This window comes from Microcebus murinus, chromosome 6 (assembly GCF_040939455.1).
Source record: "Microcebus murinus isolate Inina chromosome 6, M.murinus_Inina_mat1.0, whole genome shotgun sequence".
NCBI classification, from domain to species: Eukaryota; Metazoa; Chordata; class Mammalia; order Primates; family Cheirogaleidae; genus Microcebus; species Microcebus murinus.
In genome coordinates this window covers 10,845,603-10,868,428 of record NC_134109.1, presented here as the reverse complement: position 1 = coordinate 10,868,428, position 22,826 = coordinate 10,845,603, and the positions used below count along the sequence as shown (strand labels likewise).

Sequence of the window (22,826 nt, the reverse complement as noted above, 5' to 3'; positions counted from 1 at the left end):
CACTTGAGGGGAGGGACTCACTTATTCCTCCTGATGCTTCTGTGCCTTTTAACGTGACTCTTACCCAGGCTATGCTCAGCAAGTATCTACGATGGCGGCGGTGGTGGCAGATGTCTCCTGGGAGGCCATAGCAGGAGGGCTGTTCTCATATTCAGCTTTCCAACCACAGCTAACACCAGATTTGAGATAGTCATCAGTGAACGGCTCGAAGCTGCTCTGGGAACACATGGCTCCTCCGTGTTCACAAACCCAAGGTCAACTTTATTGGAATCTCGTCACACTGATGCACTGGCCCACACAGCAGGGTTGCAGGGTGGTGCTGGCCCACCTGTTTGGTTAGGGGAGAGGTAAGACCCCTCCCCCCCCCCCCCCAGGCCTCCCACCGCAGTCACCTTGCGGCTGGGTTGACAACTTTTCCCAGGAAGAGCAAGCTCTGGGTGGTCACCTCCCACAGGAGCAAGAGGAACGGCCTGCTGAAATGAGCAGGCGGGGCTGAGGTCGCGTTCAGGGCCGGCGGCTGGGAGAGGAGGCCTGAAGCAGCGGCTGCCTCGGTGCCCTTCTCATTCATGGCCACTGCTGCCTTGTGTGACACCTACAAGGAGAGAAGAAGGGACAGGGACAGTGGCATTCGTGGGCCTTCGAGGGTCAGGTAGTGCCTTCTGCAGCCCCGGGGAGGCGGAGGTGGGGCTACCCCACTTCCGCCCTGTGGGCCCTGTCTGCCTGCATGTAACTCCAGCCTGCACTTCATTTCCCAGCTCTCTCCACCTTCTCCTCTGTCACGTCCCGAGGGCTTGCCCTGGCAGCGTGGGCCAGAGACACGAGGGCCTGAGTCAGGCTGAGGGCTGCCGAGCGGGCACCAGGCTGCAAAGCCCAACAGCGACTTCTAGGAGCATTTCTCAGGCACCTGAGTGCATGTGGCCCAGCCTTTGGTGTCATTTTCTGCTATGAGCTGCACTTAAGCTCTCTAAGCCTCAGTTTTCTCATCTTTAAAGTGGCTTGCCCAGCCTAAATCCACAGCGCTCAGAATGAGCTCAGTGGAACCAGTTATGAGAAGTGCCAAGTCCTCTCCCGGCCTCCATATGAGGACTCTTCTTCTTCTTCTTTCTCTTTTAACCTCATTTTCACACAGCTTCCTAGGAAGAAAGGATTCTGAGGCTAAAAAAAAAAGTTGAAAAAACATTGGCCTTGATGATCCCTTTCATTTCTAAAAAGCTCTATGAAAAGATAAATCTAGCATTTAAGGTCACTGTGAAAAAGATTCTTTAAAAAACTAAACTATTTCTCTTCCCTCTTGTTCCCCTCCCAACACACACACACACACACACACACGCACGCGCGCGCACACACACGCACACACGCGCGCACACACACGCGCGCACACACACACACACATGCCACGTGCCTGTTGCCTCAGTTGCACGTTCAACCCCCAGCAGATCCTTCCCAAATAAAAGACAATACTTTCCTTATGAAGCTCCTAACACAGACTCGTATGGTAATGAACAACTATACCCTAAAACAAAAAGGACAGCCACAGCTCAGGGACGGGCCTTTGCTGCCTCCCCTTCTGTGGAAGAACACACGATTATCCCCAAATATTCACTGTCCCTTCCTGTGAGAAGGTTTTCAGTCTTTGCCCTTTCCACCAGACTGTCTGTGCTTCCTGCAGGGGAAAACAAGCCCCTTGCCAGGGACAATGGTCTTGATTGTGAGACTGGCTGTAGCCAACGGGATGGGAGTGGCCACGGCACAGGCCACGTGTTTGGGGAAGTGTTTGGAGCCACCGCACGACCTCTCTTGCTTTCCCTGCTGTGAGAATGGCATGTTCCAAGTAGGGGCTTCTGCTTTGACCCACATCCTGCAGAGGAGATGTGTGCAGCAGCTCTGTAGCCAGTTCGGTAACCGGCTTCTGATGGGTTATAGGAGCAGGAAATTAGCCTTTGTTGTGGCAAGGCACTGGGTGTGGGGGATATTTTGTTACCGCAGCAGAGATGACCAGAGATGCACCTGCCCTGGGAGGAAGTACGGGGCATAAAAATAAAGCTATCCCACGCCTGCAGAAATCCCAGCTCACGGATGACCCCGAATGAGCATCCACTCTGTGCAGAGCCCTGTGTTCCGGCTCTGAGGAATCTAGTGATCTAGAAGAAGGGGGTGGAGAGGGAGTTGCCCATGGGGAGAGGCCTTAAAGATTGTGCTATTGAAGAATCCGAATAGGAAAAGAGCAGGGAACCTGACTTTCAAATGTATCATATGTCAAAGGAGAAAGACCCGCCCGCCCCACATGCAGCGCCATACCCTGGAGATGGTTCTGTTGAGCTGCCCAGTGAGCCCTGATAAGTCGGCTTCCGAGTTGAATATGTTGGCGAGACCAATCCGCGGAAGTACCTCTTCCAGGTTATACGTCCCAGCAATTGAAAACCTTGGCAAATGCAAATCCAACAGACTGGAGAGAGAATCACAGAGAAACGACACTGTGTCATTATATGTTCTTTCCTTGCTCTGTTTGTGAGCAGCCTAAGCCGTGGGAGAGATGAGTGTTTCCCAGCGTGAGAGGCAATCGGTCCTCCCACGACATTCCTTGCTCTGGCAGAACATTCTACTGCCCATTCCCAGAGCTCCCTTCTCTTGGACCTCATGGCGCATCTTGTGGCTGGATCGGAGAAGACTCCTGGCACAGTTTTATGTCTTCACCGTCCACATCACACTTAACAGAGGGCTTCCTCTGCAGAGGGTGCCAAATGCTGGCCAGGGTTTAACAAGGCTTACGGATTAAATCCACAGAATGAATGATCGTGTGAGGTAAATACTGTTAACATTTTCCTACCCCTCCACCTCTGAACTGTATCCTAAATCCGTCTACCGGCATCTCCCTGATACAAGCCACCATCATCTCACCTGTCTGAGCCTCAGTTCCCTCATCTGTAAAATGGGATAGTGATGCCCACTCCGTGGGGTCTGATGAGAGGTCATGTGAGCAAGACGTGGGCACGAATCAATAGAACGGCTCTCCTTCGACTCACTGACCTGCCTTTACCATCGGATTGCCTCGTTCCCTGGGTTAGGTTCAGAAATTTCTTTGGATCCAGAGCAAATCTGTCTTTTTCTCCCCGGGATGATTCTTCTCCTTAATTATTGCTTGACAGTTGCCCAGACCCCTGCAAGCTTGACTAGTTAATAACCAAGTTGGAGACTTCTGTCTCTGACGAATTCAGATTAGAGAATCTAATTAAGGTCAGAGAATTGTCAGTTTAACTCCCGAGCAATGTGAGAGTCCAGATGCCTAACTGAAGCTGGAGGACCTCCTGGCCTGCTTGACCAATTGTCCCGGGGCAGGGGGAGCCCCTGCCCAGTGTGGTGGGGGTGGGGGGTTCAGTGGAGTCTGGTTTTGCATGAGGGCATCTGAGAGCAAGCCAAACGCACAGTAGGTGTGCCGCAAATGTGAATAAATGAGTGGTGTGTGCCAGGAAGCATGATTGCCCTGGCAAGCTAGCTGTCCCACATCTGAGTAGCAGGAAACCTGGCACAGTCTGAAGTGCTCATGCCGGAAAGCCCATGAAAATGCCTACTGTGGTGTCAGAACCCTCCAGCGCAGGCAGCATGTGAGGTTTAGAAGAGTAACTTGGCTTGGTTTTTGCTTTTAGAAGGTCAAAGTGAGGAGCAGTCAAACCAAACCCTTCCTGAGGGAAAATCTACTAGTCTAGAAGATCCTGTGGTTCTCCCTCTTGTGGTGGGGGAAAGGAGCAGGCTTACCCCAAAGGAGCTAGAGACTGTGGGGCTGAATTTATTGACTGACTAGAGCTGCATGGATTCACAGACAACAGGGATAATCTCTTAAATCCTGCCCTCTCCCCCAGGCCTGTACTTCTTATTTGGTGCTTTAATCTCCATCCCAAATACAAAACACCCTTTCTCTATCCCAGGCACCTCAGCGTGGATGGGGCATGGAAAGAAGTCACCTGTGGGTATGGGGCAGGTGTGGCTGGTGCTCACCAGACTGTGGTAGTTTAAAGGTGGCCATTAGGGGGTGGTGTTTATGACCCTCCCCTTTTATCTGGGTGGGCTCTGAGATTGGTCTGACCAACACAGCATGGCACAAGTGCCATTTTGCTCATTTCTGGTCCCAGGCCTTAAGAGAGGTGGCTTTCAATACCTATCTTTCAGATCACTGTCTTGGAGCCCTTAGCTGCCATATACTGACATCAACTATGTTGAGCTGCTGAGCCTGAGCTAGCCTTGAAGAGACACTGCCTGGGAAGAACAATGCATGCTCAGCCCTAATTTCTTCCAGCCTGCCCAGCTCAGGCACTAGACACAGGAGCCAAGGAGCCTTCAGTGGCTCAAGCCCCAGTGACCATCTGTCCCAATGCATGAAAACCGCTCAGCTGAGCCCAGTTAACCCACAGCATCAAGGATGGTAGTTGTTTAAGCTATTCATTTTGGGGTGGCTTGTTATGCAGCAAGAGGTAATTAGAACTCAGTACCAGATTTCATCCCAGAGCACCCCATAAAAGAAGATGCACCCCAAGAAGGGGTTAGCTGTGAAATCTGTCTAGGAAAACCAGGAAAAGCTGAAATTGCCATTACAAAACCACAAACCAAAAGCAAGGGAGATGGAAGGGGATAGGTGAGAGATCACATAAAATTGGCACTTCTTGATATTTAACTTCTTAAAGTATTTTAATCAAAAAAGGAGCACCTTTTAAAAATACACACTGTTCTGTAGAAGTCATGATTATTCTTAATACTTGTCCTTGGTCTGATTTTTTGGCTACACTTAACCACCATCTGATAGGGACAAAGAGGGAACCAAGAGGGCAGGAGGCTGGGACAGACCCTAGAAAGACATAAAATTAGTAACAGTTGGTGCCCTGTGAGCACCTCTCATGTTCCACGTACCAGCATAAATTCTCCATTAAGTATTAACTCAATTAACCCTCTGAGGAACCCAATGAGGTAGGTGATCATGTCCTTATTTCCACAGTTGAGGAAATCTGAGCCCAAAGATGTGAGGAAATGACCAAGATCACCATGCAGCAAAGGGCAAGACGGGGAGTAAGCCACGGCCAGACACCGGGCTTTTGCGACTGGAGCTGGTTGGGACCTGCTGGAGCTCTTGAGCAAGGTCACCCCGAGTCTTTCTGCTCTGACACTTACCTGGGCAGGAACAACTGGCCCCATTTTCTCAGGGTCTCTGGCTGCAGAGCGGCCTCCACCTGCCTCATTTTCCCCGGGTCCGGGAGGATTAGAAGCGCCAGGGCGTTTCCGCTGTACTCTATCTGGAGGACGGTGCAAGCCACCTCCTGGTCGTACAGGAATCTGTGCATTTCCTTTTGGTGCATCATGGGGACCTGGAGAGAGGTCCTCTCGTCCACAAAGAAGCTCTCCTGCTTCTGGGTCTGGTAGCGATGGAAAGGATGCTTCCACTTGGCTTAGGACACAAAACCCATAAGACCATGAGAACACAGCCCGAGAGAGCGACTCTGGGCAGACGGACACAGAGCCACACTGGTCGGATGACTTCCTCTTGGGTATAGTAAGCATGAGGCAAGGGCGTGGTGCGGATACAGAACTACGAGGCTAGAATCTAGGCCTGGCTCAGCCACTAGAGCAAGTCTCCACGGTTTGAGCCCTAAGGAACTATGATTTTGTTTCATTTCAGAGGAACTTAGCCTTTGAGAAGCCGAATGTTATTCCCTTTTACTAAGCACCTTCCACGTGCAAGGTATTATCTCTGTTAATCATCACAAATGCTAATAACAAACAAGTGTTATTATCCCCATATTAGGAGTGAGCAAGCTGAGTCTTTGTGAATTTATTTAAACATCCCAGTTTTCAGAGCTGTGAAATGGCTGAGCTGGGGTGGGTGACCTGACTCTGACCCCACGGCTCAGGTCATTTGGAAAACTCAGCCAAGCTCCCTCCAGAACACAACCTTCAGCAGAGAAGCTCAAGAGCTTCTTCCTTCACACCCTATCAACTCCTCAATCCTCAAACTGAAAAAGGAGAAAGAATGTAGTTGATAAAATGGAATGCACAATACAAAAGCCCGTACATTGTAGTTAGAAACGTCACAGTCACGTCCACAGCGTAGTGTCTTCCCTCTTACCTCTTACAATCTTCCCCACAACCACCTGTGGTGAGCACTGGTCTCGATGACGGGCAGGGTTGGGGGTAGCTGGTCATCCTCCCCCCATGCCCACACCAATCCAGTCAATGACCAAGCATAGCTGATTCTACCTCCAAAGCCACAATGTTACTCAGGGCCACCATTGCAACTTACTTTGGACCACTTTGAGAACCTCCTGTCTCTCCTCTCCCACCTTTTCTCCCCTCCAAACCATCTTCTAAATCAGGGGTCCTCAAACTTTTTAAACAGGGGGCCAGTTCACTGTCCCTCAGACCGTTGGAGGGCCATTAGAGAGTACGGTGCACATTCCACACATGCGCACTGTGGGCCCGGGACAAGTCGGCTGCTAAGCAGGACAGGCAGCGGTGGCACAAACACCCAGTGGGCCAGATAAATGTCCTCAGCTGGCTGCATGTGGCCCGTGGGCCACAGTTTGAGGATGCCTGTTCTAAATTGTGGCCAGACTGATCTTCCTGAAACAGATGTGATCATTTTCCTTCATGCTTAAGGCTCTTTGGCAATTCTGAGATTCCCTGGATAAAGTGTAGGGTGCTCAGCACGGCCTCGCTTCTCTCTGCACCACAACCCCGGGCCTCCCTCCGGGCATCCTCCATCATGTCTGATGTTTCAGCCCCACTAAGTTCGTTTCAGTTCTTTGAAAATACAATGGTTTCTCTTTCCCTGGACATTTATACATGCTATTGTTTTCCATTTGAATTTGCCTTCTTCTCCCAAGACTCTTCATCTGAGTAGATGTGACTCATTCTTCATGTCTGAGCCTAGGTGGCTTTTTCCCCAGGAAGCTTCCCTCCTCCCCAAGTCTTGGTGGGTGTTTGCTTTCAGAGCCTTGTGACACCCATTCCCACCCAAGAGGAGCATCACTGCCCGCTGAGCTACACTGCCTCTTTACATATTCCCGACCCACATGGGACTTGAGCTACACAAGGGTGGAAAAACTCTATTCATAGGTCCTCCCGAGAGGCTAGCAAGGAACCTGTTGGCTGTCTCTGCAATCGCAGCATGCACTTGCGGCGGAGGTGGCGATAGCCCCAAGTCAGCCCTCACCTTTGAAGAAGATGTAATTGGAGAGAACCATGAGCGTGTCCTGCTTGAACTCCTGCAGGCAGTCCTCGATTTGCCCGTATGTTTGCTTCCTCACGTACTCATTAATCTGCCTCCCGGTTGTGACAGAATCCGTGAAGTTGGCAGAAAAGGCAAAAGCTCCATACAGCTCCTTGATGCTGTCCAAAAACTGCTGCTGAGGCTTTAGCTGCTTGTCGAGGAACAGGGAGCTGCCGACCTTTAGTTCCAGTTTGGGGCTGGGCAGGTCCAGGGTGCGGATGAGGCTCTGGAAGCCCCGGTGGATGTCGGCCTCTGGGGTTTCTGTGAGGTTGAAGCCGAGGCCCTCCAGGATCTGGGTCGAGGTGTTAGCCTGGGCCCCAAGAGAAAGCAGGGCCAGAGTGGCAGCGATGCTCACCGGGGAGAAGAAGACATTGCCGGGGCTGTCTGCTGCCAGCTGCTTATACAAACGCAGGGCGAAGTTGGTAATGGTGGGCGTGATTTTGTGGTAGGCAGGAGCTGGCTCTGAGAGCTGGTGGCTGGAGGGCTGCAGGCCCCCAAGACTCTTTTCTCCATGGGCAGGAAGGGGCTGACACTGGACAGAGGCCAGGATTCCTGCTCCCAGCAGCCACAGCCAAGCTGGCCCCATTCTCTGAAAATAAGAGGGTGAACATGTCAGCCTTCTTCATAAATAACACACGGTTCTCCATTGCTTGTACAACAAACCCCACCGTTCACACTGTACCTCACCAGGGTACTATGAGGGGCACTGCAGAGGACAGGGTGGTGGATGAGTGGTTAGGACTCTGGACACCTTCCTCCAAGACTTCAGTCAGGGCAGCAGCCTTTATCTGCTTTGCATATTGATTGGGCTCCAAGATTTTTTGTGCAAAGGACTCTGGGCTATAAACAAAACAACTTCCATAGCCTGCCTTCCTTCCTTCCTTCCTTCCTTCCTTCCTTCCTCCTCCCTCCTCCTCCCTCCCTCCCTTCCTTCCTTCCTCTCTTTTCTTTCTTTTTTCCAGTTATTCCTTCAATGACTTTTCAATGAAAGTTAATCATTCATTAACTGTCAAGTGTCTATGCAGTCCAAGGAATGCACTAGGTCCTCGGTAACCAGTAGGGGAAGGAAGTAAACATAATTCTTGATCTCATAAAGCTTAGGGCCTTGCTGACACTAGTTTAGGTGACACTCAGTAGCTAAATAAGCAAATATATATGGGATTACAAATCAAGAAGAATGGTACGGAGCAAACGTTCCAGATGCTCTGCCATTGAGTAATGCTGGGCCTTCCTCGGCCCTAGGCATGGCCATTAGGCAGCTGCTGAGACCTCTGGATTTGTCAATGTGGGTGTAGGGAAGTTATCTGCTGTGTGTTGAATCGTGTCTGCCCAAGACTCACATGCTGAACTCCCAACCCCTAGTACTTCAGAGTGTAATTTTGTTTGAAAGTAAGATAATTTCAGATGTCATTAGTTAAGATGAGGTCACTGGAGAAGGCTCCTAATCCAATATGACTGGCGTCCCTATAAGGAAGGAAATTTGGGCACAGACATGCCCACGGGGAGGATACCATGTGAAGAGGAAGGCAGAGACCAGGGTGATCGGCTAGAAGCCAAGGAATGCCGAAGATTGCCAGCAAACTAGGAGGGAGACGTGGGACAAACCCTCCCTCACAGCCCCCACAAGGAACCAACCCTGCCAACTTGCTTTGTGCCACATATCCCTAACACAGTGGCCGTGCACTGCTGGCCACCCCATCCTTGCTTTTAGTTTGTCCTGATAACATCTATATCTTAACTGGCACCTTTAATGTTTTTTGTCCAAATCTGTGACTTCTGGATCCATTACAAGTGCCATGACGGGGCAGGAGAGATCATATTTTTGCAGATAGTTTATAGCTCTGGGTGTCCTAAATACCTCACCAAACCCAAAGGCCAGCTGAAGCGAGGGACAAATGCAGCCTCATTATCTGTCGTGTGGAAACCTGTTTGCTGGTCAAAGTCCCGTGGGCACTGACGTCCCCAAGGCCACGTCCTCCCTCCTCCAGCACAGCTCAGTGTGGGCTCGCTTAATGACAGTTTCCTTACACTTTGGATATGCTTTCTGCTGGACAATTGGGAAGATGAAAAACAATTTAAAAATTGGTCTGCCCCTGGGTAAAATAAGAAAGCAGCTGTGATGAAACTATTTCTAGTGTATTCTTTTTATCCTATTGAATTCAACACCATTTTCTATCGAGCTGCACTCCAAGGACCTCCAGATTGCAGAAGGATCTGTTTCCCACAGGGGACCGAATTGTAAGTCAGGGGCCTGGGTTTGAATCAAGGCTCTGCAGTAACTCGCTGTGTGACACTGTGCAAAGGAACCTCTCTGACATTGCAACGTGCAGTCCAGTCGGTAAGGCCTCCCCCCGGGGGGGAGGGGCGTGTGAGGATTATACAACATATAAAGTGTTAAAGGCACCAGTTTTCTTCCCTTTCTACCACAGCTGTGTGTAATGTTATCCAATTTCTTTATTAATCCTTTTTTTTCCAGAAAGATCCTAGGGGAAAATTAAGAACGTTATGCATGAATTATAATCTCACTTATTAAGAGTTTGTTAAGTGATGGGGATATTAGATCTATTTTATCACTGGCTCCCAACAAAAGTGAGGGAGGGGTGTGTAAGGGGGTGGTAATTCAGATCATCTCAAGGACTGGAGGAGGGGTGATACCGGGGGTCAGTGGGGGAGAAGGAGGTCAGTGGGGGAGGATCGGGCAGCCCAAAGCTCTTGAAATGCCCCAGCAGCCACCTGCAATGACCCACCCAACTACCGGCAGTGCCTTTGTTGAGAAGCACTAGCTTTATCTTCCTTAGTTTGATCCTCTGAGAGCCTTAAGCCTTAGGGTTATCTTATCATCCCGCTCTACACCTGGGACAACTGACTCAGCGTCAGGACACACACCTGCACCTGCGAGAGGCAGGGTAAGGTTCAGGTTCCAGAGCAGGGCTCCTAAGCACAGCCCTTTCCACATAACTGAGCTTCTGGTAAATTTGCTACAGCAACATTGTCATTTTGCTTTGGGTTGTATTGTTCTGGGTTTTTTTTGTTTTTCTTTTCGCCTAACTGCCAGGAATACTTGGGGGGGCCCTCTCAAAACTCCTGAAGGCCACATTTTCCATAAAAAGTGATTGAGAACCTGAGGTTCCTCCTTCAGGATTCAGAGGCAGTGCACAGCTGCATTTTTGTCTTCAGGAGACCTACTTTTGTCATCCCTGCCACCAAAGCCAGCGGGGGAGGGGGGAGGGAGAGGGGGAGGGGGGAGGGAGGGGAGCCCTGTCCCTGCCTGCGTCTGGGCACAGGCACAGTACTCATGGAGCAGAGTCACCTACGAGCGGGGCCTGGGTCCTCAGCACCGCGTCCCTCCTACCCACAGGGAAACGGTGTTCGGAGGTCACGGCAGCCTGGTCAATATTTGTCAGGGCAATTCCTGGAACTGGTGTGAAGACAACGCGTAGGGAACAGGAAGGGATCTTTTCCTCAGAGCGTGTGCCGGGCTGCCAGTCCCGCAAACAGAGGAGCGCACTGCGATTGGGGATCCGGCCGGGTTTGGGGGTGTTCTGGTGACGGTGATGGCGGCGGGCTGGTGGCAAGGTCGCTGCTGCTGCTGCCTGCATGGAGCTTTGTGCCATCCCGGCTGTGTTCTTAGCTGGTCACCCTCACGATAAGAACATGAGAGGGTAGTACCTTTAGACAGTCTTAAAAAAAAAAAAAAAAAAAAAAGATAGTACCTTTAGACAGTCTTAAAAAAAAAAAAAAAAAAGAACATGAGAGGGGCACAGACAGGCGGGAAACCGAGGCTCTGCCAGGTTCAGTAACTTGCTCACTATGAGGAGGGCGGAACCTTCCTATAATGCTGTAAAGATCATTCTTGATATTCTGTGACTCATGATTTTGCATCTTGAAATCTTGGGCCAAACTCATGGGCACAGACGATTAGGGTCACGCCATCTCTGTGTCTTCGCAGTTTCACAAACCTTCCCACCGCAAGCCCCGCCCTCTGTGTCTCGCTTCCTGCCCAAGGCGACGATGTCCCCACCTAACTACTCCCACCCCTGAAGGCTTGCAGGCCTTCCCCTGTGCTCCTCCCGCCTGCCTCCCCCCCTCCCCGCCCCGTGTGGCCCTGTGTGGTGGACGTGCCCCTCCTCTTGGGTCCTCCAAGGAGTAACCTCTTCCTCCAAGGGCAGTTGTCTCTGTGTCTGCCATCTCGCCACACAGGACTAAAACGAATTTCGAAACAAAATGCCAGGTACGTCTTATCTCAGAAATGGATTCCGGAGCTCACCAAGCCCACAGACCATGTTCGACGGCGGTTCTCATGCAGGCTTGTTAACGCAAGCCGGAATGGGCAGCAGGAGACACCTGAGGCTTGCTGCCCCTGCAAGGTGCCACCTGGGAGCAAGGTGGGGTGCCAACAGCCCTCACCCACCCCTCACCACGGGGGCTCCCGATACTTCCTAGAAGAGCTAGCTGGGAGCAACCAAAGTGCCGGCAGTCAGTTCTTCACGCCTGCCATCTCCTCCCGCTGCCGTGGGCGTCCTGTCTGCTCTTGGGAACCTGCGTGTGCCTGGAGCCGTGTCCAGCCAGTGTGCGCCCTGGAGAGGAGCAGTCTCCACTTGGCGGCCGAGGGCAGCAGAACTCGGAACAGGCCACGTCATGGGAGAGTCAGAGTCACAGTCCCCAGTAACTGGGCTTTGGTTCTCATCCTGCCCCAGGGGCCTGGGATGGTTGTTTTTGCTCTTTTTGTCTCAGTGCTGCTGTCTGTAAGGTGGCAGTGTGGGGGGCTGTGGGGGTTGGGCTCAAGGTCTTTGCCAGTGTGAGGGGCAGGTGCAGGGTCTTTGGACCTGATGGGAGCGCAGGCTCCCCTGGAGGCTGCAGGGGACATTCTCAGTAAGGAGGCTGAGGAGGAAGGAGCCGGCAAGTGCCCATCTGGCAGTGAGGAGGGAGGAAGTTGCTGCAAAGGCCATGAGCTGCCTCTGCCTTGGCGCTGGCGTGGCTGCTCTTAGCACCCAGAGTAAGGGAGCCAGACCATTGCCACTACAGCCAGCAGGGAGGAGGCTGAGCACCCAGGGTGGGGTGCTGCGTGTGTGTGTCCGTGTGTGTGCGCGTGCACGCGTGGCGATGTCAGCGTCAGGAAGGCAGCCAGCCCCGCTGAGATGGGACCGTGCCCAGATACCCAGGGAGACCGTCGAGGCCCATACGTCAGCAGTTGTCAATGGGTTTTCTGGTGCTCCCCGCCAAACTCAGACTGCCCTCCTTGGCCAAGAATGCCCCACCCCACCTGAGCTCCCTGTGCCCGTGTCCTTGTTTCCACCTCTTTTCTTCCATCTGTGACGGCGAAGCTCCAGCCACAAGGGCCTCCCTCTGTCCCTCCAACACACCCGCTCATGCCCGACTCACGGCTCCACACCCATGAAAGCCTCGCTTTCCCCCTTCCTCTCTCTCTTTCAACCGTCTCACCCGGTGCTCCCCCGGCACTTATCCCAATCTGTCACAACCACGTGGATTTGAAAGTTTGGTTTATTGTTGTTGCTGGGTAGTCCGTGTCCCCAGTTAGCCCCAACAGGCCAGGGATCATGTCCACTTAATTCACTCCCTGCACATATTAGGTGCTCAATAAGTTTTCATTGAACAAATTCATGCAGCCGCTGAAATGTCACTGGGTGACAACCCAGCCACTTTGAGTTTGCTAATAAATCATGTTCGGATTAAGACCCTGTAGGTACGTGGGAGCCCTGTTGCTAGCTGAATTCACATTGTAGTTTTATTGACTTTATTGCTGTAATTCTGCAAGAAAGGTGCCTGACCTACATGTTAACAGTCCCAGGAGTTTCAAGGAATGGCAATACGTGAGCCCAGTCCATGAAGCCAGAGACCTGGGAGAGTTTGAGGAAAGGGGCACCGACTGGTGTTAATGGGCCTTGGCTTGTGACTGGGGTCTCTGCTGACGGTTCCATGTTGAACCTTCCAACTCTGCTGGAGTCAGGAGGACCCTCAGAATAAGGAGAGGCCCGTGGTGTGCTATTCCCTGTGTGTTAGCAATGTGCAGTCAGTCAACAGGCCATTTGCCACCTAGGACTTAGTAGGGTTTTCAACTTTCCCTAGAAAGAGAATACTCTCTGTGGCTTCATTCATAATCACCATCAGGAAGGTCCTATTGAAAGAGACGGTGTGGTGAGAGGGGCCATCCTTCGACCGGACTACGAGCTTGGTGGCGCTAGCTGCTACGGCCTCAGTACCCTCTTCGCTGACATCCAGCACAGCCTTGTGGGTGGCCTGCCAAGGGAAAAGGAGACATCAGTGGCTCCCATGGAGACCCCTCTACTTAAACGAGCTTTGCTGTTTGAGCCTGGGCATGGGGGCGTCTGCCTTGAGAGGCTTCAAGGTCAGCTACGCCCAATGTCTGGCATTAGCTTTGCTCAATACGTTGCAACTGGTATTTGCTACTGGTCCATTGACCTCTACGCTTGGAGTTGAATGGTTACAAATACACACCGGGAAGATCTAGATTTGAGGCTCAGTTCTGTCACTTGCAGAAGTTACGTAGAAGCTGAGTGCTTCAGTTTTCAGATCTATAAAAGACGCTAATAATTGCATGTATCCCACAAGGTTATTGGGTAAATTGAAGGAGATGATTCAAAGCAAGTGCCCATGTACCTGCTAGTAGTATAAATTGCTATAGTTCTTGCACAGCACACATGGCTTTGCTATTGCTAAAGGTCGGATCCCTTCTTTGTCTTCTAGAGGAGAGATTCTTAACCTGGGGTTCCCATGCCGCTAAGCTCCAGGGAGGCAGTGTGCAGCCTGCGATCACAGGCATGGTTTTTCAGAGGTACACAAAACCATTTTCCTTGAGAAAAGGTCTGTCACGCTCATCATATTCCAGTGGGACTTCCCCGCGTTCCCTGAACACCAGTGACAGGATCCCCTTCTGTGGTCCTGAGACCACTTCTGACCATTATAACCCATCGGCAGAACAAAACTTTAGGTCAGGGATCAGAAACTCACGTGTGGGCAGGGGCTAGGCAGGTAACCCCAGTGAGCTGAGGGAGCTCCTATGAGAGCATGGTGTCCTGGTAACCTGGCGGGACAGGTACAGTCTGGCTGAAAGGGGTGCTCAGGCTCAGCCCCGGCAATCACTAATCACTGCCGTGGAGGGGTTTGGGCTCACTGTTGCCCATGTGGGAATTGCGCTCAGTGATTTGTTTCAAGAGGATCAGAAATCTAGACTTTTAGATCCAATATACTAAGTTTGAAAAGTCATCTCTCTCTTCTCTCTCTCTCTTCTCTCTCTCTCTCTCTCTCTCTCTCTCTTTCCTCTCTCTCTCTTTCTCTCTCTCTCTCTCTCTCTCTCAGGGTATGATGGCCGTGAAGCCACAGGCCTGGAAGTCACAATACTCTGCCCTTTGGCCACGGAGAAATCATTTCACCTCTCAGGCCCAGTTCCTTATCAGAGAAATGAGAGTGCTCCATTCGCCAATCTCTGCCGACATCTCCAGCTCAGACTTCCTTGCAAATATTCTTCTCAATCAACTCACTTTAGAAACCTGCAGGGAGTCTCTCTTTGCAATTCCAGAAAAGTCAGCACTTTTGTCAAAGGCATTGCAGAAGCCCATCTTCGGGAGGATGGTTTCTAGATCATAGGAGGCAGATATGGAAAATTTGGGGATGGACACCTCTATCCACCTGTGGAGAAGGGAAAAGGAAGAGGTAAGGTCACGAGCCCATGGTGTCTCCATCTCTGCTTCTAGATGGCATGTTAGGAGACTTGACTCTTCCTCCAGGTATTTGTTGGTTGCTGCTAAAAAAGTCAACATGCCCCAACCAAACAACCCAGGGTGCCCTGGCAGTAGGCCTCCCAGCTCAGCAGGTCCAGCACCAGATACATGCAAGAAGACAACAGGGCCCCGATGAAGTAGCGTGCAGAGGCGAGAGGGTGGCCCAGGGAAGGAGAAACCAGTGGGAAACATCAAACAGCGATGGTGCTGCCGTGCCCACCGTGCCTCTCCACCAGCCCTTCCTGACGCCAACCCTGCTCGCCCCACGCAGCAAAGTCCAGCAGAACTTTCTGTGATGTTGGGAAGATTTTATATTTGCACTTTCCAATATGGTAGCCACTGGCCACATGTGGCTCTTGAACAATGTGAAATGTGGCAGGTGCAAACAAGGAGCTAATTTTTTAATGTTACCAGATTCTAGTGAATTGAAATGTAAATAACCACATGTGGCTAGTGGATACTGTTAGCGGACAGCTCAATCCTAGAGTTTGGCACAATGTTTTCTTCCTCTGCAATGCTTTTCCTGAAATAAGAGTGAAGAGCTGGCATTTACTGAACACTCACTACATGCCAGACACTGTCCCAGGCACATTCAGTAATGTCTCCCCCGTTGTGAAGATGGTAAAGCTTGGTTTTAGTGCTTTGCCGGAGGTCGTGTACTTAGCAACTCACAGAAATGAAAGCAGGAAAATGTGAGATGGACACCTTTCAGCCCTCATCTGACTGGTGTCTTGTGACACCTGGCATCGTGGACAGCTATCTCCTCCCCATCACTGTCCCCTGTGCTTGCCTTGGCATCTCCATCCCCCTCTGTTCCATCTGCTGCCCTGTGCCCTGTCCCTCCCTCCCCAGCCTTTCTGCCACCTCCTCGTCCTCTACCCAGCCTTGGTGCAGTCTAAGAAACATCCTACAGCATCTCTTGGCCTTCCACTCTACTCCCTTTGCTTGGGCTGCTTCCTCTCCCAAAACTGCCCTTCCCAAGCCTCCATGTGTTCATGTCGTAGCCTTGCTTGTGGCTAAATGCCACCACCTTGGTGAAGCTGTCCTCCACTCCCAGCTGACAGTGATCTGTCTCTGCCCAGAAGCTGCTCTGCACGTTGCCCTCCCAGCCCCGGGGGGCACTGACCATGGTCTTTCTTGAATGACACTCACCCTTCATCCTGTCTTTTCTCTCCTCCTAGATCGAGCAGCTGGAAATGTTGCCACTGATGCCAAGAAAGTATTGCTAAGAGACTGAACATCAATCGTTGACATTCCTTTTAATTTTACAGTTAATCCTCTGTATAGTCTCCATATTCTTTCAATACTCTCCATGACAATTACAGAACCAATAATAATATTAAAAAACTGTTAGCTAACACTTACCGAGCACTTACTGTCTCCCAGGGCACTTTGTAAATAGCGACTTATTTTATCTTTTCAACAACCTATGAATTCGGTAATTTTACTATCCTCATTTTATGGGTGAGTGCCAATGCTTTTTTAATTTGTTTGCTTTTCCAGGATCATTCCATGAAATTCAATATCAGACTGGTTTCTAGAGCAAGCCCTGGTTGCACATAATACCTACCATGACAATATAGCTCTGCAGTGATATAATAGCTACATGACCTTGGGCTAGCCTCTTAGAGCCTCTGCTTCCTTATCTGTGAAATGGGTGGTAATACCATTTCTCCTCCATCAGACGATAGTGAAGTTCAAGTGATAACATGTATACACAGCACCAGGTTCACTATCCTACATGCAGTTGGTGCTCAATTTGCAGGATTGATGATTATTCAGCAGCTTGGTAGCGTAGTCTTTCCCCCGATCCTTGGATGTACACCACCCCCTGCCTAAGGTCTCAACGCATTGACACAGATGCCCACCTCTTCTGCAGTAAGTGGCTCCACTTTCTCAGCGTCCTGGCTGACAAGGCCTGTTCCAGCTGCCTCATCTTGCCCTTGCTGGGGAGCACAAAGAAGGCCACGGTGTCTCCCCTGTAGTTCATCTGCAGCACAAAGCAGTTCAGCTCTGGATCCACCCCAAAAGCCAACTCCTCCATCTGGTGCATCATGGGGACGTGCACTGTGGCTCCCTTGCCCACCAGGAATGGAAAGCTCTTCTTCGTATCCGCAGGGTTAAAGGGCTTCTCCCACTTGGCTAGCACAAAGAGAGGAGACAGTGCAACTGGTGAGGCAAAGATAGAACAGCAGAATGGCAAGTGACTGCTAATGGGTACAGGGCTTCTTTTTGAGGTGATGAACATGCTCTAGAATTACACAGAAGGAGTAAGTAGTTGCATAATTTTGTGAATATACTAAAAACAAAGACTATGGAACTGTATACTTTTAAGATGGTGAATTTTATGGTATGTGAGTTATATTTCAATTAAATAGAATTAGGTTAAATAGAACAGCACATACAAGTGCTGTTAGTAAGAGCTCAAAGCATACTGTTTTTTTTTTTCCTTTTCTTCCTTCTTTGCAGGATGGATGGGTAAATGGGAGGATAGCTTGGTGAATGGGTGGATGGAGGGTGGATGGGTGCATGGATGGATGAACTGGTGGATGGATAAATGGGCGGAAATAGAGATGGAGGAGGGCAGAAAGGAAGGGCAGTGGGGGAGGAGGGAGGGGTGAGATAGCAGCATCTGTGATAACTGCCTGGAGAGGCTGGGCTCCTCCACCTCAGCACAGCCCTGCGAAGTTGGCTTTATCATCCACCCATGCGCTCAGCACAGACACAGAGTACAAATCAGGCACTTGATAAGGGGTAGATCTTGTAAGCAATATGCTAACGGTCATAGTGCAAATAAGAGGCAAAGATGAAACTCAAACCCAGGCTGTCCGACTTCTAAGCTGATGTGCATTCTACGACAGCATGTTGCAAACTGTAAAGCTCTAGGCAGCTGTATGGGGGATGTGAATGACACACTGGGCCGGTCAACATTTCCACCCCTATGAAGTGTTCCCGCCTTTGGACTTGCTTTTTAAACTGGGCTGTCTTCCAGAGAGCTCTGTGTCCCTCTTCTAAAACCTTCAGGGGACAGTGGGGCAGCTGCTGGTGGCAAGAGATGAGATCCTTTCTGACAAGCTAGTTTCCAGAAGACTTTTCCTATGGGCCGCCCACTGAGTCCAATGTCAGCTTCTCAAGACACCTAATCAGTCTATCCAAAGGCGGAGCTGAATGAGCCCCTGCTGTAATTAATAAACTTGAGATGGCCAAGGTCCCGCAGACAGCCAGTTGCAAAGCTAATTAGAACTCAGGCCCTGCGGTTGCTCCACCCTGCTCTCTAGGGTTTGTCTACCTTGCATATTGGACTAAGCAAACAAAACAAAAGAAAACAAAATCAACCTCTGGGATCCGTACCTTTAAAGAAAATGTGGTTGACCAGCACCATGGCTGTCAGAGGGTCAAGGCTTTGGATTAAGTCCACGACCTTCCCTCTGGTCTCCTTCTCCACGTAGCTGTTGATCCTCGCCCGGGCAGTGGCGGTGTTGGAGAAATCTGTAGAAAAGACTTTCGCCTCGTACAGCCTCTTGACGTTGCCTAGGAAACTTGGCTGCAGCTGCAGCTCCCTCTTGACGAAGAGGACACTGCCCATCTGCAAGCTCAGGCCTTTGCCGGGGACAGTGAGCGAGCGGACCAGGTTCTGGAAGCCGCGGTGGATGGCGGGCTCCGGCGTGCACGTGAGGTTGAAGCCCAGGCCCTGCAGGATCTGGGCCTTGGTGGCTGAGCGGGCCCCAAGGGAGAGCATGGCCAGGGAAGCGGAGACACTCATGGGGGAGAAGAAGATGTTCCGACCCGGGGCCTCCAAAACCAGCCTCCGGTACAGGCGGAAGGCAAAGTCAGCGTTGGGGGAAGACACCTGGGAGCTGAGGCTGCGCTTTATGGAGGAAGGGTGGGGGGGTCCTCCGCTGGGGACCTTGGCTGGGGGCGCACAGTAGATTGGAGCACAGAGGCCAACAAGGAAGAGCGCCCCATACAAGGAAGATGCCATTTCGGGTCAAAGTAAGTCTGCAAGAGAAGTAAGAGCGTTGAGGGAGGGGAGCTGAGGGTGCAGTCCCTGAAGCAGAGACCTGAGCACCCCAGGCCATGGCGACACAGTGAGGGCAGCAGGACAGCCTGTCTGGGGAGCTTTGGCTGGGGGTGGGGGCAGCTCTCAGGGGCACCTCCTGACAGCTGGCTGTGCCTCCCAGAGAATCACCCCCCCCCCCCCCCCGTCGGCAGACAGGGCCCAACACAGGCATCCGACTCCGTGCCCCAGATCTTGCTCCTCTCGGGCCTGGGCTGAGTAGGGGAGACCCTGAACTCAGGGAGGCGGCTCATAAGTGTCCTGGCTCCTCAGTGGCCCTGGCCTCCGCATCATCTCAGGCGAGTCACTGCTTCTCGCAGGACAGGTGGAGGTGATCTCAAAAGGCCCTTCCCTCCAGGGTCTGGGGCTCTGTGGGCCTCAGGGGCCAGGTCCTTACACCCCAGGGGAAAAAGCCCGGCTGAGGCTCATTCAATCGGTTCTTAAAGTCCAACGCCTTCCCCTCCCAGCCTCTCCCCACCCAAGCTCCTGTCTTCCTGTGGTCACCCCTTCCCTCTCCCAGCCCTGCTGGGGCCCTTGACCCTCTCTTTGCTATGTCCTAGGGTTGTGCCTGTGTCCAGCCAGTGGGCTGCACTGGTTGGGGTGACAGGGACACTGGGCTCCCCCTCAGCCAGCCCCACCTGGGCCCTCCCTCCCAGCCGCTGGCGGCATGGCTGCATTCCACCTTCCACTCCGCCCCGACCCGGCCGCAGGTGCTCACCCGCCCACAGCCCACAGACGGGGAGCTTCCTAGATGCAGATCTGGAGCTCCTCAACGGCTCCCCACGGAGCTCAGGAGAAATGCCCCGGCTCTTGGCATTCAAGGTCCTTCCTATTGTGCGACTTACCCCCCAGCTTTATCCCCAAGCACCCCACTGTCCCGTTCTCACCCCCACCCTGTGCACCCCCGGCCCCGTCTTCACTTGCCTCTCTACCCAACTTGGGTGTCAAAGGGCTTCATTCCATGCCAATCCCCTCCACCCATGCGGCCCCTGTCTTTGTGACACAGCCTTCTGGCCAGGCTCCAAACCCACAGAACCCACCTGTCTGTGAGCTCCTGCCTGGCGCGGCAGTCTGACCCACTGCATTCCCGGCCACCCTTCGCCTGCCTCGCAGCGTGTAACTGATGGAGTCACCCTCCCAATGACTGCGGGGAGCTTGTCAACCTCTTCCATATCAAAATGGATGCCCACCCCACCACATATGCACATCTGCCCACATGGATGTTTGCATACACACGAACACACATATGCACACGCACACACACCCTCACTCTCAGCACACAACTGTGCCTCCTACCTCACATAAAAAAGAGACCTTCAGAAAAAAAAATCGCCTCAACCTCCTCCAGAAGACATCCTCTCTGTGTGTCCCTACTTTGCCGGGCACCCCTCCCCCTGCCCCTCCCCCACTCTATCAGCACAGCAGAGGAGCCCCCCTCCATCCAAGACTAGTCCCCCTCCCTGAGCTTTGGGAAGCATCTCTTCTCTCCATCTCAGTTCCCTCCACCTCTCTCTTCTGCGCTTAAACACTCCCTCTGAACCAGATGCTTATACTGACTCTTACACATGTTCAAGTCTTGCCCATTGAGACAAGCAGACCACCCCCCCCAACACAACAACAAAGTCCCTCCTTTCCCTTCTCATTCACTCTGGCCGCTGCCCTATCTCCATCTTCCTCCCACTGTGGTCCAGATCCTCAAGAGCTGTGTGTCCATGGCCTCTGTGTCCTCCTACCTCACATAAAAGAGAGACCTTCAGAAAAGGAGTTGCCTCAACCTCCCCCAAAAGACATCCATCCCAGTCCCTCCCTGTCCCACTCCGGTCTGGCTCCCGTGTCTGCAGAAACCTGACCCAGATGTTGCTACAAGCCAATGAACATGTCTAGGATGTCATCTTCCTTGACTGCCAGTAGCACCCAGCACTGAAGACCACACTCGGCTTCCGATCCAGTCCTCCCCTTCGGCTCCGTGCCGCCACGTTCGCCTGGACTTTTCACGCCTCTCTGCGCTTCCTCCTTACCCACCCTGTGCTCCTCGTCTCCTTCCTGGTCCTCCACGTTGTCGAGCCTTGGCACTCAGTCACCTGGTTGTAGCTCCCTCCTCACTTTAATCTCTCCTCTCCCTCCCGATGATGTCATGCCATGACACCCACGGCTTTATTACTGAAAGCAAATGATGTATTGTTTCTGACCTCCAGCTCGGTCCTGTCCCCCGAACCCCATAGATCCAGCTGCCTACTCCTCATCTCCTCCTGATGTCGCAAAGGGACCGTAAGCACAGCGTGACCCAAACTGGACTCAGACTCTTTCCCAAGCACCATCTCCCAGCAACGGTCACAACTGAAACCCTTGTCAACATCACAACCACTGGTGCCACCACTCACCTAGTTACTCAAGCCTAGGAGTCATCCTTTCACTTCCTTCTTCTTCATTTCCCCATGTCAACCCATCACCAGCCAGTCTTGTCAATTTTACCTCCTAAATATTCCTCAAGTCCGTCCACTTTTCTCTGCCTCCACCTCTGGCAGGCTAGTAGTGCTGCCATGGCCTCTTGCCTGGAAGACTGCGGAAAGCCCCTAACAGGTCTCGCTGCACACCCCGTCCTGCTCCTCCAACTCACTCTACACGTGGCGGCTAGAACCGTCTTTTAAAACTCAAATCTGACCATGTCACTTACCTATTTTAAAATGTCCCAGACAGCCTCCCACTGTCCCCAGAGTAACACTGAAATCTCTACTTCAGCTCACATGCCGACAGGTCTAATTTCATCACACGTCACATCACAGAACTCCTCGCTGTTGACTTCTGTATCAGGCCATTCCGCCCATTTTTTGATGCTCACGTGTGATATTCATTGTTCTCTAATCCTGGAATGTTCTTCCCACTCCTTTCACCCAACTTTTCCCTTAATTAATTCCTACTCATTGTTTAGGTCTTAGCTCATGTCAGTTCCTCAAGGAAATGGTCTTTGACTACTCAGATAAGGAAAATTCCTCCTATTAAATGTTTTTATAGCACCAGCCATTAGCTTCTTAGTGAAACTCTTATGATTGCCATCGTGTCACATTTGTTCATATGACTGAACAGTTCACGAATAAGGGATATTGTCCATCTTGTTCTCCCTGTATACTTACTGTTTGGCCAATATGAAAGGCTCAGTAAGTGTTTGCTAAATGAATGAATGGAGATAAAATTAAATGATCAGTTTACCTCCGAGGGATAAGACAGACTGGAACTGAGCTAGAGGGACTCTTAGGGTTATGAAAAGTTCTGTACCTTCTTAAGGTGAAGTTACAGAGGTATATACATATGTAAAGGTTGAGTTGACTTACACTTTCGGCCAAGACAAAGTAACTGATATTGGACTGGTAAACAGTTGTAAACAGAAAACTGAACAAAATATATGAAACAATTGAGATACTGGAAAATATAGAAAATAATTTAGACATTGGACAACAGGCAGAGAAGGGAAACAAATGAAGTAAGCCCTATGATACCCCGATTTTCTGCCTAAAGGCACTTTCTGGGCAAAAGAAGGGAAGCCCAAGGAGAGCATGGTAGTCTCACTGAGCTTAGGAGACAGACATCAGAGTTTAAGAAAGTGAGGAAGATACAATTTGTGCAGCAAAGTGCTAGAGAGGAGATCTTCATAAATGTGCATAGGGTCTCCTTAAGTCCAAAGCTAAGTGATAAGCTCTGCATACATAAAGTGAAATTCCATATGGTTAATTGAAACATACACACACACACACACACACAC

General features: G+C 51.3%; 2 protein-coding genes and 1 long non-coding RNA gene across 3 annotated transcripts; 1 reads left to right on the top strand and 2 right to left on the bottom strand.

Annotated features, from left to right (window-relative positions):
• Window positions 1-240: 240 nt before the first annotated feature.
• LOC105856773 (serpin A11) lies at window positions 241-7,863 on the bottom strand. The gene is made up of 4 exons (XM_012738638.3): window positions 7,196-7,863; window positions 5,158-5,431; window positions 2,299-2,446; window positions 241-592 (listed from the first exon to the last, which is right to left on the bottom strand). Exons 1-4 carry the CDS (start codon window positions 7,836-7,838, stop codon window positions 389-391), a joined length of 1,269 nt encoding a protein of 422 aa, XP_012594092.2. The 5' UTR covers window positions 7,839-7,863; the 3' UTR covers window positions 241-388.
• Window positions 7,864-9,256: 1,393 nt separating this feature from the next.
• LOC142871432 (uncharacterized) lies at window positions 9,257-16,372 on the top strand. Its single transcript, XR_012919675.1, has 3 exons — window positions 9,257-9,590; window positions 14,591-14,944; window positions 16,194-16,372. It is a non-coding gene; the product is annotated as an uncharacterized LOC142871432 (long non-coding RNA).
• LOC105856771 (serpin A9) lies at window positions 12,520-21,161 on the bottom strand. The gene is made up of 5 exons (XM_020285619.2): window positions 21,092-21,161; window positions 18,364-19,011; window positions 16,881-17,154; window positions 14,773-14,920; window positions 12,520-13,510 (listed from the first exon to the last, which is right to left on the bottom strand). Exons 2-5 carry the CDS (start codon window positions 18,992-18,994, stop codon window positions 13,307-13,309), a joined length of 1,257 nt encoding a protein of 418 aa, XP_020141208.2. The 5' UTR covers window positions 18,995-19,011; window positions 21,092-21,161; the 3' UTR covers window positions 12,520-13,306.
• Window positions 21,162-22,826: the final 1,665 nt, after the last annotated feature.